The sequence below is a fragment of the Tenrec ecaudatus genome, chromosome 6 (assembly GCF_050624435.1).
Source record: "Tenrec ecaudatus isolate mTenEca1 chromosome 6, mTenEca1.hap1, whole genome shotgun sequence".
Classification (NCBI taxonomy): domain Eukaryota; kingdom Metazoa; phylum Chordata; class Mammalia; order Afrosoricida; family Tenrecidae; genus Tenrec; species Tenrec ecaudatus.
The window spans coordinates 30,804,793-30,821,738 of record NC_134535.1 but is presented as its reverse complement, the minus strand read 5'-3'; the positions used below and the strand labels follow the sequence as shown (position 1 = coordinate 30,821,738).

The 16,946-nt window shown below is 54.7% G+C and overlaps 1 protein-coding gene across 2 annotated transcripts in view; it reads left to right on the top strand.

The window, feature by feature from the left end:
• ELK3 (ETS transcription factor ELK3) overlaps positions 1-16,946 on the top strand; it is an 83,785-nt gene that overhangs the window by 54,913 nt on the left and 11,926 nt on the right. For both annotated transcript variants that reach the window (XM_075551147.1, XM_075551146.1), the window contains exon 3: positions 4,968-5,762. In XM_075551147.1, coding sequence (XP_075407262.1) covers positions 4,968-5,762 — 795 coding nt within the window. The remainder of the gene's footprint in view (positions 1-4,967; positions 5,763-16,946) is intronic.

Below are 16,946 nucleotides of genomic sequence, written 5' to 3'. Positions count from 1 at the left end.
GTGGGTTTCCCAGACTCTAATTCTTCTTCGGGAGTAGAAAGCCGTGTCTTTCTCCTGTGGCTGCAAACTAATGGCGTGTGGGCTAGCACCCCAACACGTACCCGCCACTCCACCAGGGCTCTCTGAGTTGATGATGGTCTAACCCACTGCACAGAGCTTGACAAATAATGTATGCATCATAAATACTACCTACTCGTAGTCTCGTACATTGTCAGTTTTCACAGGAAACCCCACCCATTCTCTTGGAAGGGGCAAACTCTTGGAAGGAAGTTTCCCTTCAGAGAGCACGGTGACGTCTTCAGACGTACGTGTCACTGTCAGTGTGCTCCTCATGTGTGGCAGTTAGATAGGAAGTAAGCCTGCCTAGCAGTCCAGCTATGGACTTCCTGGTAGTGGCAGGAAGACTTACCTTGGCACGTCTCCCCAAGTGAGCAGATGTCCCACCACCCTGTGGAGTGGGGCTCTCAACCATGCAGGGCTCCCTCACTCTGAGCTACAGAGTCCATCTTGCCCAGTTCCACCCTTAGTCCTCAGCCCAGGCAGAGGTATCACATTGCCTTGGTGGAGGAGCTGGAGGTAGATGGAGGGAGGAGGTGGAGGTGATGGAGGGTGGAGGTGGAGGAGCTGGAGGTAGAGGTGGATAGGAGGTGGAGGAGCTGGAGGAGGTGGAGGAGCTGGAGGGTGGAGGTGATGGAGGTTGGAGGTGGAGGTGATGGAGGGTGGAGGTGGAGGTGATGGAGGGAGGAGGTGGAGGTGATAGATGGAAGAGGTGGAGGTGATAGATGGAAGAGGTGGAGGTGATAGAGGGTGGAGGTGGAGATGGAAGGTGGAGGTAGAGGTGATGGAGGGTGGAGGTGTAGGTGATGGAGGGTGGGGGTGGAGGAAGTGGAAGATGCTGCTGGGTTGATACTGACTCCTGGAGCTCTGTGTGAGAGCAGAACTGCCTCTGCGGGGTCTTTCTCCTTAAGGGCGACTAGGTAGATTTGAACCACCAGCCTTTTGATTCGCAATCAGGTGCTTAGCAGTTGGGCCATCAGGGAGCCTATGGAGTTGATTGGTAGCTAGGTTGGAATCCACCTTTCCTTCCAAGGCAGTTACTTCTTCCTTTGTGTGGGCTTCTTAAATTGGTCCCCAACCAGTCACTACGTCACTTTTCCCTAGAAGCTCTCAGTGTTTTGGGCACTCTGTCCACAGAGCAGGGCAGGCCCTTGCTCAGCTAGAACTCAGGTCCGTGTTGTCTGTGTTACTGTACTCAGAGAAGGGGGCAGGGCAGGCCCTTGCTCAGCTAGAACTCAGGTCCGTGTTGTCTGTGTTACTGTACTCAGAGAAGGGGGCAGGGCAGGCCCTTGCTCAGCTAGAACTCAGGTCCGTGTTGTCTGTGTTACTGTACTCAGAGAAGGGGGCAGGGCAGCGGGTTATGGTAGTTGTCCTCCACGAAGTACCCAGTGTCATCCATTTAACATGTAAAATCACTCAAAAACTCACTTGCCATCAAGTTGATTCTGACTCATTGTGACCCTGTTTGACAGAGGACAGCTGGCCCTGTGGGGTTCAGAGACGGTAACTTGTTACGGGAATAGAAAGCCTCATCTTTCTCTCAGCTTGTGGCTTTGAACCGCGGACTTGGCGGTCAGCAACCCACTACATAACCGTTACGCCACCACCCAAGACTGTTCACATTAATAGCTTTATTGAGATATGATTCCCCTGTCATATATCGTTCAGTCATTTAAAGAGTATAATTCCATGGCTTTGAATGTATAGCACCATAATCAATGTGAGATGTTTATTACCCCCAAATAAAACTCTATACTCTTTAGCTGTTAATAGCCCAACCCCAAGCCCCCAAGCCCACCTCTGGGCCCTAGGATCTGACTAAACTGTTCCTGTGTCTTCCACTCCCCACTATTAGTGAGTCAGTTCCTACTCAGTGAATCGAGAGGGTAGCACTGCCCGTGTGGGCTTCCAAGACTTTAGCTCTCTATGGGAATTTCTCTAGACTTGTCTATTGCTATAGGCTTATCTGCTCAGGGTGCTGCACACCAATGGAGTCATATACTCTGTGTCTTTTTGTGGCTGGCTTCTTTGCCTTTCCAGGCTCAGCCATGCCACAGCACACGGCAGTCCTCCATTCCTCTCATGACTGAATAATAGTGTATGCACTTGAGCACACACTTGTTCTTCCATGTACCCATGGATGGAAAGTGTTCCCCAGGTCGGAGATTGCCTTTCAATTCCCAACCATTTCATTTTGAGGAGAGGGGCGGGGGGAGGGGGGCTTTAAAAAAAAACCAACCAAACATTTTTATCATACCCTCAAATGACCACTTCTCTTGTCGATGTGTTGCCCTCCTCAAGCATGATTTCCCGAATATCCATTTTTAAATCGGAGTTTTGTTTCTTATTCTGTGTAGTGTCTTTTTCCGCTTTTCTTCCGTGGTGTTATTTAAGGTCTAAACTTTCGCTCAAGTTAGCTGGGGGTTCCCTCTGGCTGAAGGTAACATAAAAGTGTCCCAGAGACACAAACTCGATGAGCTAAAAACGAAAACGCTTTAGCATTTTAACAGAGGAAATGGAGCACACCGAGCAGGTGTCTTTTTTTCAAGCCACGCTTGACCGTGTTTCTGGGCGGGCACACAAGCAGTGTGGGTTCCCATCCAACAGCCTCTACCTAGGCTCCTGGGGCAAGGGGCCACTCCTCACCTGATGGGAACAGTCCATTGTCTTGAGGTTCCCCGCCACTCACACTCTCCGCTTTGCTTTAAAGTAATTGCTGGCCGTTTATTCTTACATGCATGATTGTTTTCAAAGTATCCAGTACTTGGAAGCGATGCGCATTATTTTGTGAGTGGTTTGTTACTGAGCTTCAAGGGGATGTTGGGTTAGTTCTGGCTCAAGGTTTGGAGACGGTCTCCAGGTCTGAGTTTCCTCCTTCCCTTCCTCGCTCTCTTTCTCTTCTCTCAGTCTGGATGGACTTGATGCCCATGAGTTTGTTTTTTGTGAGTGAAAATCCTTAACAATAAGAGAGTTTTAAAAATTAACAAAACCCTTCATTCACTGCCACCGAGTCCGTTTGGACTCAGAGTGACCCTATAGGACAGGGCAGAACTCTTCCTCTGGGTTTCCGAGACACCAACTCTTTACAGGAGTAGAAAGCCTCGTCATGCTCCTCCCAGAAGCTGCTGGTGGTTTCGAACTGCCGACCTTTCAGTTAGCAGCCCGATGCGTAACCACTGCACCACCAGGGCTCCTAGCGAGGGTGAAAAGAGAGGGCTCCCATGAAACGGGCAGCACAGAAGAAGGGCACATACATGACATGCCATGTCTAAAACTTTGTCCCACCAAATGTGTTTTTCATGCCCCTGTTCCCCTTGTACTCGGATTCAGAACCAAGTTTTGAGAGAGATCCTAGATAAGGGAGCATTCAAGACCTTTCCCCACCGGGCACCACCAGTGCTTTGTGCTCCCGGGAAACCATGCGTCCCCCTGAAGCTCCTGGGACTGGAGTCAGGCAGAGAGGCAGCCCCCAGCAGTCCTCTGGTCGACCATTGCTAATGCACCCGTTTAATAAACCTCAACACCAGGACAGCGCTTCAGACACAGCCTGCTCTCCCAGAGGGGGCGCGAGCGAGCCTCAGTATCCGCGGGGGGGTTTTCCTTTGCACCCCGTTGCAGAGCCCCAAACCGCAGAGCCGGAAGTGGCCCCTGCAGCTGACAATCCCGTCCTAATGCCCCCAGTGCAGACCAAGTGTGGCTCCCCGTGACTTTCTTGGCGGAAAAGTCCAAAGGAACAAATGGCTTCGTGGTCTTAGGAAAATATGCCGGTGCTTGGTGAGAATGCCCAACGGTTTTTGTAATGCTTTCCGTCTTGCTGAACACGGTTTCACGCCGTTAGGGCCCCATTTCCCACAATGAGTGCTGTAGTCTGGCTAACGCAATGCGACCTCAGCCACTTGCCTCCCTGTTGGCTGCGGGGTTTGCTGTTTTCCCAGTCTTCACGCTGGAAACAATCCCACCTGCCTCCTAGGACTCATCGCGACCCTGTGGGACAGAGTGGAACTGCCCCTTGCGGGCTGCCGAGACGGTACCTCTTTAGAAGAGCAGAAAGCATCTTTCTCCCACGGAGCAGCTGCTGGTTTTGAACTGCTGACCTTGCAGTTCACAGCCCATCACACCGCCGCCATGCCACGGTTGACTCCAAGGCAGGGAGTTTGCGGTTTGTTTGGTTTTCCTTTTAGGATGATAGATTCAGTGCAGATTCGCTGAGCTAATGCCAAACACATAACCAAAATCACTGCCATCAAGTCGATGCTGACTCAGCGACCCCAGCGCCCGGGATAGAACTGTCCCTGTGTGTGTCCAAGACCGTAACTGTTTACGGGAGTGAAAAGCCCCGTCTTTCTCCCGAGAAGCTGCTGGTGGTTTTGAACCGCTGACCCTGCAGTTTGCAGTCCAACACATAAGCACAGCACCACCAGGGCGCCCTCACACCAAGCACATAGTATGTACTTGATAAGTGGCAACTCCTAGCCTAGGTGTCGTCATCCTTCATGAAAGAGAGGCAGCTGCTGTGGTGTCTATTCCGACACACAGTGACCTGTGTGGGTTGAGAGCAGAACTCTACACCCCAGGCTTTTCCTGGCTGAGATCTTTTGGGAACGGATTGCCAGACTTTTCTTCCATGGCCCCTGCAGGTAGATGCGCACTTACCACCTTGCTGTTAGCAGCCAAGCATGATAACCGCCGGCCGTCTCCTGGGGGACTGGCCTCCCTTCACAGAGAAGGAATCTGAGAGTCCATTTCCCAGTGCTCACCCAGAACCAATGGCAAGCCAGCCACATGCTGCGGGTCTGGGGAGTGTGAAACAGGGCCGTGTGGACGCTTCTGCCGGCTCAGGTCCCTCCCTCTAACGGAAGCCCTGTTCTGGGCTGCACTAACGTTGTCCTCATCTGCTTCTGTGTTCACAGAACATCATCAAGAAGGTGATCGGGCAGAAGTTTGTGTACAAGTTTGTGTCCTTCCCCGAGATCCTAAAGATGGACCCACACGCTGTGGAGATCAGCCGGGAGAGTCTTCTGCTGCAGGACAGAGACTGCAAGGTGGCCCCCGAGGGCCGCGAGGCCCACAAGCACAGCCTCTCTGCCTTCAAGAGCACCAGCCGCAATGAATACATCCACTCGGGCCTCTACTCGTCCTTCACCATCAACTCCCTGCAGAACGCACCGGACGCCTTCAAGGCCATCAAGACGGAGAAGCTGGACGACCAGCCCGAGGGCAGCCCCCCCGTGGAGGAAGTCAGGACTGTCATCAGGTTTGTGACCAATAAAAGCAGCAAGCACGTCACCAGGCCCATGGTGTCCCTGCCCTCCACTTCTGAGGCCGCCGCTGCCTCGGCCTACCTAGCCTCGTCCGTCTCGGCCAAGATCTCCTCCCTAATGTTGCCAAATGCCGCCAGCGTTTCCTCCTCATCGCCCTCCTCGTCCCGGTCCCCGTCGCTGTCCCCCAACTCGCCCCTCCCCTCCGAACACAGAAGCCTCTTCCTGGAGGCCGCCTGCCGTGACTCGGATTCCCTGGAGCCCCTGAACCTGTCATCGGGCTCCAAGACCAGGTCTCCGCCTCTCCCCTCAAAGGCCAAAAAACCCAAAGGCTTGGAAATCTCCGCACCCCCACTGGTGCTCTCCGGCACCGACCTGGGCTCCATCGCCCTCAACAGCCCAGCCCTGCCCTCGGGCTCCCTCACCCCAGCCTTCTTCACTGCACAGGTAAGAGCCCACCCAGCACCCTGGCTTCCGGCCGCCAGAAGGCCTGCCTTCGCCCTTCCAGAGAGAAGCCCTTGTCTGGGCCACTCCCACCCACGATGACCCCACGTGTGTCCTTCTATGTCTGTTCTGGTCTTGTCACTGTGCAGTGAGGCTCTCTGCCCATTGGCATTCTCCTCTGTGCTGTGAATCACCGTAGGCAGCTTTGGTGCATGTGGACAATTAAGAGAGCTAGCTACTCGAGGCCTGGTGGCACTGTGGGAGAAGCATCGGCCTCTTCCCCTCAAGGTCGGTGGTTCATACCCCTTAGCTACTCCTTGGGAGAAAGCTGAGGCTGACTGCTCCTGTACAGGTGTGCAGTTTCAGGAATGCTGCCACTGTAGCGCCGCTGTGAGTACTAAGTCGATGTGCAGTGGGCTTGCTTCTGTTTCAGCTAAACAGCTATTCGTGTTATGGTAGCTCCACGGGACACCTCCAGTTCTAAGTTTGAAGATGATTTGAGGGCGTTAGATGCAGGGATATCCCCAGTCCACCCTAGATCCGGTAAGTCTGGTTTCCACGAGTTTGAAGTTCTGGACCACGTTCTCCGCCCTTTTGATCAGCCCTCATGATCTTAGGGGCTTCGGTGGTGGATTTTTCAGAACGAGACAGCTGGGCCCCTGGGTAGACTCAAGCCTCCAACTTTTCAGCGAGCTGTGGAGCCGTGGTGGCGTAGCGGGATACACTTTGAGTTGCCGGCCAGAAGGTCAGGGGTACGAACCCGCCAGCTACACCGCAGGAGAGAGATGAGGCTGTCTACTTTCGTGAAGATTCCGAAACCCACTGGGGAGCCAGTGCTACGGTGTCCCATGCGGTCTCTGTGAGTCGGCAGCGGGTTTGGTTGTTGAGTTTTCAGTTAGCAGCCGAGCACACTCCCCATGTGAACCACCCGGGGATGCGTCAGCCTCACCCCCATGCAAATGCCCATCCTCAGATTGGATCGGGTGTGCACACGGCCGCAGGCTCGCATCTCAGGAGGAGAAGGGGCTTGCTGACGCTCTTGCTCGGAGAGGCGCACAGGGGCCGTCAGAGGGAGAAGGCACATTGGCTTCCCGGCAGATCACACCATCCTTTCTTAGGGACCGTCGAGTGGCCGGTTTCCATCCATTCGGGCTGCACGGAATCCGATGGGTTCTCTCTCTTTTCCTCTCGTGGGAACCCTCCATTTGCGCTGCACGCTGTCTTCAGGGCCGCTCCTGGCGGGCTTCTTCGTCAGGAGCCGTTTGTTTTCTCTTGGCAAGAAAGCAGCCGTTGTTGTGTGGAGTGGAGGAGGAGGTGGTTCTGGGAGTCGCTCCTCAGAAACGTGCGCGCTGCACCAAATGGTGTGTGGGAATTCTGCGCTGAAAACGGCGTTGCTCTGAGAAACCCCGCACCCGCGTCACGTGCGAGGGAAAACAAACCCGTGAAGGCAGAAAGTCTTCCTCGTTACCAACCCCCGCCGCCGACCTCTCCCTCTCAGGAAAGCCCCCCAGGTAGCCCTTGCTGCCCAGATGGCAGTTGAAGGGCAAACACAACTGAAACCAAAAAAATGCCGCAGCCAGCGAGTCGATCCCATCTCCGTGTGGGTCAGAGAGCGAGCGGCCTCTGAGGAGCTTTCTCCGCTGTCTCTACAGACCTCCGTTCTTCAACGCCCCTGGGTGGACTCGAACCGCCAGACTTTCAGTGAGCAGCCGAGCCCCTGAACTCTGTGCCCCACAGACTCCCCTTATAACCGGCATCGAGTGGCAGAGCTGGCGCCAGTAAGCCTTGTTGCTGCTTCCCCTTGAAAAGGCAGATGCAAGTCATTGCAGAAGTTAGGAGCTATTTGGGGGGCTCCAGGCCTGTCCTGGGTGCACCCCGTTGTAGAAGTGTGACGGGGGCAAGTGCTCTCAGCCTCTGTCCCCCTCTGTGGCCGTGGTCAGAGAACTGAGCCCGGTGAGTGCTGCTGTCCTCGAGGGGTGAGCCCTTGGGGTGCGGGCAGGCGGTTAAACGGGTCACTCTTAGGCCCGCTTCTGCACTTGGCATCCGGCCCTGGCTGTCGCTTTGGAGCCTTCGGAGCCCCTGAGCGGCACACCCGGTGCCAGGCTCGGCTGCTAACTAGAAGGCGAGCGCTTTGAGCTCCTCCTTGGTGCTGGCAATGTGCTGCTGAAAGACCGGCCCTTGAAACCCAGGCGAGCACACAGCTCTGCTCCAACACCGGAGGGGGGTGTGTGTGGAGGGGAAGGGGGCCCTCGCTCCTCCAGTCGGAGTGCGCTCAGGGACTGCCGCTTGTCCGTCCGCTTTGTTGCAGCTGCTGGGAACCGGGGTGCCGCCAGGGAGGGATGGACTGAGGGCTGTGGGACAGCTCAGGACAAGCAGACAGGCTTTTCCCAGCAAAGCACAACTGCCCGCGGCTCCCTGGCTCCTGAGCTTCTCTGAGAAGCATCTTGAGAAACTGGGCCAATCTCAGGGCTGCCTCCCCTGGCAGCCTTCGTGTTGACAAGGACGCTGCTCAGCCGTGGCTCCAGCCAGGCCAAGGCCGACTCTGATTTCAGTATCGGCTTCCTTGGCCTGCCTGACCCGGGCAGAGGCCAGGCTGACAGGTGGCTCCCAGGACCTGGACTTGGGGGTGTGGGGGAGCTCTGCACTTGGCTCTGGGAAGCTCCCTGCGTGGCACAGTGGGTGGGCACCTGGCCGGGAAGCAGAGGGTTGTGGGTTCACACCCACCAGCAGCTCCACAGAGGCAGGCCCCGGCAGGGTGAGAGCCTGGCAAAACCCACGGGGCAGGGCTGTTCCACTTGGGGTCTCTCACCAAACCCACTGCTCTTAAGTTGACTTCCACTCACAGTGACCCTACTAGGGGTTCCAAGACTGTGAGTCTTTGTGGGAGCAGGTGGCCTCCACTCTCTCCAGCGGAGTGGCTGGTGGGGGCGAACCACCACCCTTGCAGCTTGCAGTCCAGTACTTACCCAGCAGCACCCCTGGGACTGGGACGGGACAGTCAGCTCCGAGCATGGCTGGGCTGAGTTGGGGGGAGGGACTGGCTGAGAGATGGGGAGAAAGGCTAGTTAGTTGCAGGTGAGTAGACACCGAAGCTCAAGGCCTTGATAGGACCTGCGAGCATGCTGGGAACCCAGGGAGGGGAACCACAGGCCCAGTTCTCCTTCCGTCAAGGGTGCTGGAGCAAAGGAGAAGATGAGGTCCTCAGCCACATGGGAAGACAGGCCCGGCCTTGGAGTTGGTACTAGGGAGTCCAGGAAATGAGACACGAGGGCTTCGCAGGGGAGTGGGAGTGGGGTGACCAGGCAGAGTGACCCTAGGATTATAGGAGGGAAGGGTGAGCGCTACAAACCTGCTCAGAACTCAGCCAAGGCTGTGTGTGCGAGGAGCTGGCCCTTCAGGACTCGGTCCCTCCAGGTCCGAGGAGCTGACCCTTCAGGACTCGGTCCCTCCCGGTCCGAGGGTCAGCCCGCACCTGGCCGTGAGTGACAGACCAGGAGAGAGGAAAGAGGGAGAGCCCCCAAAGGTGTGTGTTCAAAGCCCAGCTCGCCGGTCTGTTTCGCCTCAGGCTAGGGCCTCGGGTCATCTAGGATTAGGGCAGGCCTGGCGTCTAGCTGGGACTCTCAGGGTGGTGGCACCACAGCGAGCCAGTCACCTGCTGACCGAAATGTGGGCGCTTCAAGTCCACCCCGTGGAAGGCCGTCTCAAAAATCCCATGGCGCGTAGCTCAGTTCTGACCCACGTGAGGATGCCTTGGGTCAGCACCGGCCCTCCAGCAGCTGTCGGGGAGTGGACGGGCTTTGGCTTTGCTGGATGTCCCTCTCCAGAGGCTGTCTGGGGTGGGGTGGGGTGGGGGGGGGCTACATTCCTTGTATAACACAATCAGCACAGACCCACTGGCGTGGAGTTGGTTCTGACTCACAGCAGCCGGGCGTAGGGCTTTCCAAGACTGAAGACCTTTGTGGGAGCAGACAGCCTCATCTCTCTCCTTTGCAGCTGCTGCTGGGTTTGAACCGCCCGTTTTGCAGTGAGCAGCTCAACAACCGGGGCTGTTCACAGTGTCACCAGGATGTGCCAGAAAGGGACCTATCACCTATCAGCGGACAGTCAGAAACGGCACCAAGGTTGAAGGGTGCCACCTCTCTCGGCCTACAATGGGGTCATTCTACAGAATTCCACTCAGCCTCAGCCTGAGGGCAGAGGTGGAGGGAAGGAGGGGGTCCCTGAACTTGCCCCCCAAGGCCCAGAAATGATAGGCTGCTGTACTTTTAAGGTGAACTCTGGGGGATTTCTCTCCACCAGAAGAGGACGCCTCCCACCGGCAGCCGTGACGCCCCACGCAGGCAGCTCCCTAGTTTCCCTCCGACAGCACCCCGTCCTTTCTATCCTGGGAACTCGTGTCCTCCGTGGGGTGTGTTGTGTGCACGGGGACACTGTTTGCACGTTAACATTTGGTGACCTGTGGGCACCTCCCAGGAGCTTTCCCTAATGGTTTGCTTTAAGAAAGAATGGGAGGCGTGTCACCCTGAAATCAGAATGCCCGAGGTCTGTCCCTTTCAGCGAGGTGCGTGGCATGGCAAGGGTAGCGTGAAAAGAGAGCCAGGTGGCACAGCCGGCTTGGCTGCTCACCGAAAGGGTGGGGGCTCAATCCACCTAGGAGCCCCTCAGCAGCCAGCCCTGGGGATGTCCCCCTGGGAGAAAGCCCAGTCACCGGGGCCCTGGGCAGCACAGTCCGAGCGGGCTGCCTCCAGGGCAGTGGACGTCCTTTCCATTTTACTTATTGTTATTTGGGGTTTGACCTGACCCTGTGTTCTTCGGTACCGTTCCCTCTGGGAAACCTGCGGAATCACGTGCTTCCTGTAGCCCGCGTTCAGACTCAGGATTGTGGTCTGCAGCCTGGTGTACATCAGATGCCACCCTTCCTTCTGGTTCCTGGGGGCCGGGAACGGGAGGAGTAGGAGGCAGTGCTGAAGGCGTGCGTCCTGGGTTTCGGTTTGGGGTGACAAGCAAAGTCTCTGGAAACGGATCGTGGGAAGGGTGCACAATATGGTGACTGTCCTGAATGCTATGCAGTTGCCCCCTTCAAAACATCCGGAGTGGCTCAGTGAAAAATGGCAAAAACATCAAATTGTGTGTCACCTGTATTTTACAATGAAATGAAACCCAACAACAATCACCAACAACCCCCCACCTTCCCCAAGCCCCCATGCCCATCAAAAGTCCCTGCGCTTCCTCTGCTCAGAACCCGTTTTTCGTTTAATTAAAAATGCGATTGAGAATATTCTTACATCAAAACCTACTCCAGGTTCCATGTGTGCAGTGTAGTGGTGTTTGAGGACACTGAATTAGGCAAGCATTCTGGTCCTCGTTTCTGCCGTTCCTCCATCATGGACGCACTGCCCTAAGCACACACCTCTTGTTAGCTTGATCCTATACACGTACTTCCTAACGAGTGGAATACGCAAGACAGACATTTTTTTTCTTTTTTTTAAACGTTTTATTAGGGGCTCATACAACTCTTATCACAATCCATACATATACATACATCAATTGTATAAAGCACATCTGTACATTCTTTGCCCTAATCATTTTCTTTTTTTTTTTTTAATTTTAACAATTTATTGGGGCTCATACAATTCTTTTCACAGTTCATGCATATACATACATCAATTGTATAAAGCACATCTGTACAGTCTTTGCCCTAATCATTTTTTTCTCTTTTCTTCTTTTACATTTTATTAGGGACTCATACAACTCTTACCACAATCCATAAGGGGCTTAAGTGGAGAGCAAATGCCTTGAGAATGATTGGGGCAGGGAATGTATGGATGTGCTTTAGACAGACATTTTTTTTAACTAGTTCAACTAAGCTATTGTTTGGTGTTTAAGAAGACTTCATGGGATTATTTTGGCTTAAGGTTTAGAGATGAGATGATTCTCAGAGCAGTAGCTTCAAGCATTGGTCTCCTTTTCATGGCTACGGAAAGTCCAGCGTCGAGAAGAATCGGAAACCCCTGTCCTACGTGTCCTATCAGAATTGTCCTCTGGCATCTTCCATCAAAATGTTCAGGAACGGTCGCTGGGCACCATCCAGTTTCTCTGTCTCCTGGGAAAGGAGGCACACTAAGTGAGCTTAAGAGCGATTATTGTGTTCTGAAAATGTTTTCTATTCATAAACCAATATTTATCACTGTAGAACAGATGGGGTGATCACCAAACACTCCTCAACCGGGAGGACCTGGAAAACGAGAATAAAAAAGGCCACAAAGCACTCAGGAGTGATCCAGTTGGAGCTTGGCCAGGGAGGTCACGTTTGACTCTCGCTAGAAAAAAGCAAAGGATGTTATCACTGTTGGCACAAGTCCCAGGAGTTGAGACAGAAGAGGAGGAGCCGCTGTGAAGCCCTGCTGGTGCTGAGCCAGCCACCACGGATGCCCGGATGGTGCCAGCTGGAACTTCTGATTCTCTGTATCTTTTGCACCTTGGTATCATCTGTCCCCCTTTCTTCCACTTGCCTCTCCCATTCAGACTCTCTCTGCTCACGTCTCCCTTTTTACAATAGTGTTGCAGTTTGCTTTCGGTGAAAGTTTACACAGCACTCTAGGTTCTCATTCCGCCCTCTGTACACGTATTGTTCAGAAATATTATTACCTTCTTCATACTCTGTGGGCATTCTCCCTATTCCTCTTCTCTGCTTTCTTTCCCACCCATCTATCTCCCTTGCCCCCTGACAGTCCCAGCTTTGTTTTTTAAAGCAGTTACTGTTGCGAAGACTAGACAGTGGCACAGACGGGGATCGAGCCTGCGATCCTGGCATCGTTGGCTCCAGGCCCTTACCGACTGAGCTAAGCCAGTCTTAGCAATGGCAAGGTACTTCAGACTCCAAGACTGGCACAGCTCACTCTCTTCCTTTATCCCAAGACGCAGTCCATCTCGGGGAGGTTCAAGATGCTGACCTCAGCACCATGCCAGCGCCAGGGCAGGGACTCCTGTCAGAGTCTGAGTGGGCCTGCCCCCAGGGGTTTCACTAGTTAGTGCTAATTGAGCAGAGAGACGGTGTGCCGGTGTGCCGGAGAGGAACATGTCAAAGCCCTGGCCCTTCCTGGCCCTGAGCCAAGGCCATAAGGTGGGAACGTGGCATGAAGTAGATGCGTGCTACTTCACTCTTGTCCTCTTCGCGGTGGGGGTTGGGTGCAGGGCTTATGTTAGGTTGGGTGCAGGGCCCTTGTCATGTTCATGGGGGGGGGGCAGCTGCTCATGTTCTGTTCCCTGAGGGATCCAGTTCCCACCGCCCCCAACTCCTCTCCACTTGGCTTGCAGCTCCCTCCACCCATTTCTGCAGGGGACACAGGGCAGGTGTCCTCCCAGGCGCCCTTTACAGTCATGTATGTCCCTGGTGGAGCCACACGTGGTTCATGTGGGAAGCCTGGGTGGCATGGGAAGACACTAGCAGTAGGACCCTCCGTCTTGGGACTCTTGCCTCCTAGGACTTGTCTCCTCTCCAGCTGCCGCTGCTCCAGTCGTCCATGGTTCCACCCCACCCACCCCACTCATCTGCTTCGGCTTGTATTGCTCCCTGTCCCACTACTACTTGCTGTACTTACCCTAGGCAAGTGGAATTCTCTGCTTTGTCCCCTTTTCCTTAAACCAGAGTGTCCCTGGCTGATGTAAATGGTTAACACACTTGCTGTAACCAAAAGACTAATGGTTCCAGTCCACTCAGAAACTTCTTGGGGTAGGGGGGCAGGCCTGACAATCTACTTCCGGAGTCAACAGTCACTAAAACCTAATCAGACCCTCGGGGCCACCAGTGTGGCTTTCCTTCAGAGCAGTCCATTCAGCCCTCTCCAGACACCTTCTGTGGGGTCCCAGGACTCTCTTAAAGACCTAAATCCACTCTTGAATTGGAATTCAGATGACTAGGGGTTTCCAGGGACTCAGCTTTACCTTTGATGCACTATGACCTTTTTATGCCAACGGACTTATTGGCCGAACCTGCTCAATGGACATCCGAGTTTGCCTCCTTTGCTTTCTAAAGACGTAGCTGGTATTTCAATCGAGTCAGTGACCAATCACTTCCTGTTGAGCAGCTTATCTGTACCCTCTTCAGCCACTCCGGTAACGAGTAGCCCCGTTGGTTAATGCATTTGTCTCGGAGCTAGTCACTGCACGCCTGCCATCTGCTAGGCACTCAGCAGGCCCTGGGACAGGGGTGAGTGAGCCACGGCTCATCGCCTGCTCTCGCGAGGCTAGCTAGCACTTGCTGCTTAGCGGGGAAAGACAATGGAGCGAGCTGTAATGGGGGTCCGTGTCGGACTGTCGCTGACGGGGAATTTAGACTGGTTTGCACGGGAAATGCCCAGCTGGTGGAGGTAGAAAGCAAGCGAATCAAAAATCCCTATTAGGATTTATCAACAAGTAATGATCGAGCAGGACTTATTTGCAAAGTGTAGCAAGGATGACAGAGATGTCCGACGCTGGGGCTCGGGAAGGTGGAGGGTACACACCCGGGTACAGGCGGTGGAGGGAGGTGAGGCCACAGGGAGCATGACAGGCTCATGAATGATGACGCAGAGCTATGGTGCAGAGCTGGTCACCCTGATGTGTGATGGGGTGGCGGCGGGCCGGGCAGGAACCCCTTCGGATACTGTTGTCACATTCCAAGCAAAAGATGGTGAGGCGCTCGGGCTGGGAGTGCGATAGGGCCAGGGCGCAGGGACTTCCAGGGACGGCCACCGCGGAACTCGGCCCAGGGAAGAGCCAGCAGTTGAGGGTGAGGAGTGTGAGGAAGCCCCTCTGGGACATTCCCACGGAAATGTCCGGATGCAGCCGGAGCTGAGGAGAGAGCGTGGGGCTGGAGATGGAGTAAGAACGTCATCAACACGCACACGCCCAGACCAAGCCCTTCGCATGGGACTAGAACACCCCTCGGAGTCTTCAAGGCTGTGCCTTTTAGGAAGCCGATTGCCCTGACTGTCTGCCGACGTGCCTGTAGATGGTGCACAACTCCAGCCTCGGCTAGTCATCTGTGCGGAGCCATTTGCGCCCCACAGGGCCCTGCGTCGATGTGTAAGGGGTGCTGCAGGACTTCTTGGTGTTAGCTGCTGTTGGGGTTGGCCCCGACTCGTACCAACCCAAACTGCTGCCATCGAGTCAATTCCAGATAGGGTTTCTGAGGCTGTAAATCTTTGCTGGAGCATAGTCTCATGTTTCTCCCGAAGAGCAGCTGGTAGGTTTGAACAGCCAACCTGGCAGTTGGAAGACCAATACTTCACTTGGCAGTAAAACCAGGGTTCTTTTGTTAAAGGACTGCCACCGAGCCCATTCTGGCTCATAGAGATCCTACAGGACAGTATAGACCTGCTCCTGTGGGCTTCTGAGTCTTTTACTCGCTATGGGAGTAGAAATCCTCTTTTTCCTGTGGAACTGCTTGTGGTTTTGAACTGCCAACCTTGTGGTGAGTAGCCGAACATGTAACCACTATGCTATCAGAGCTCCTGTTAGGAGACTAGTAGGTTGGCATTCTGTAGATCTCTAGGTATGTGAGATAAGCTTGGGACATCCAAGCAAAGCAGGAGGGTTCCGATAGGGACATTAGTGGATGTAAGAGGCAGTAGCCTGGTTTGGGGGACCGCCGCAGAATACCATGTGAAAGCGGCAGGGGCCTGCATGCAGCAGGGAGGGAGCCCCAGTCAGGATGTCTCCAGGACGCCTGTAGCCAGGGCTGTGAGGTCGGCATCTCTTGCACCATGTGCATGCTGTGCACTCAGTCCTTTGAGTGACTAGCTGCGTGGTGTGATGGGGACAGGAATGGAGTAGTTGTCAGAAACCTTCTGTACCCGAGGGGCGTGCCTGGTGGCAATGACGAGCAGGCCATGGATGGGCAGCCTAGAGATTGGGTTCAGATCAGCTCACTGAGGATTCACAAGCTTCGCAGGACAGAGAGGAGTGAGGTATCCTAAAGGCTATGCAAAGGGATATAAGAAAACTGTGCAAAATGCCATCATGTAAGGCGGAAAATGTTAAATGCTAAGGAAAAGGAGAGAAACCTCCGCTGGCTGGGGGTGGGTGGGTGGGCGGAGCGCTGGCCTGGAGACTCTTCAAGGCGTCTCCTTTGATGTCTCAGGGCATTTTGACGGGCAGGGGTAGGTGTGGGCATGTCTGGGCAGCACCATGTGTCCAGACTTTTAGCAGGTTCAGCTCCAGCATGTGCAGACTTTAGGAGGTTCCCTGTACGTGGTGTACTGATGGGGCTGGCAAGTCTAACGCGTAGCGGGCCTGCGTGACAGAGCACCAGGACTCAGTAGGGTTTGCCCGGCAGGAGCATCTTGAGGAGAATGAATGGCCTTGTCTTTTTTCCCTTGGCACTACTGGCAGATTCAAACTGCTGACCGTTTGGTTGGTAGTCCCACACTTAGGCCGCTGTGCCACCAGGTCTCCTTTGCTGAAAGAGCAGGGAGCTCAAACGGTGTTTGTGACTTCTGTCTTGACCCCCTTCGCCTTGGGCTCCAGCGGAACTCCCCTTAAAAAATCAGAGACAGTCGGAGTTTTCTCCTGCAGACCTAGGGAGCCCTGGGGAGAAGGGGGGGGAGGCGAGGAGAGCAGCGGATGAAGTCATTTCATGAAATTTATTTGCATAAGTTATAGGAGCCCTCTCAACGCAGGAGAAAGAGAAGGCTACTGTCTTCCAAGTACATGCTGTGTCCCCGAGAAGTAAGATGTGTAAACAGCTCCAGTGCAGGCACAGGGACCGGTTTTCGACGCTGGAAACCAGGGCTGCTGGAGGTTGCCCAGGGTTCCAAAGGAAGGGGGTATTTACAGCCTGGCCGAGGCAAGAAGGTCTCGGCGTGGCGGCTGAGAGGACGGTCCCTGCTGGCTTTGCCGAGAGGGAGGAAGGGACCCCACGGGTGATGAAATGTTCACGTGCCATGTTGTGGCGAAACCTGGCTCCCCAGCAGCGGGCAGCTCTCTGCCCTCAGCTCACCTGGGCTTGTGGCCTCAATGGGAAGGAGCCTTTAGCAACTGCCTGCAGGGGTGGAGGGGGGACTGAGAGTTTGTCTCAGGCTTTTGACATACAGCTGAGAATGGACGAAATCCAGCCACTGTGTGTGGCAGGCAGCCGCTGCCGAGCCTGTTCCGACTCCCACAGGGTGGGCTGCCCAGACGGTGGTCTTTTCTCCAGCGCGGCAG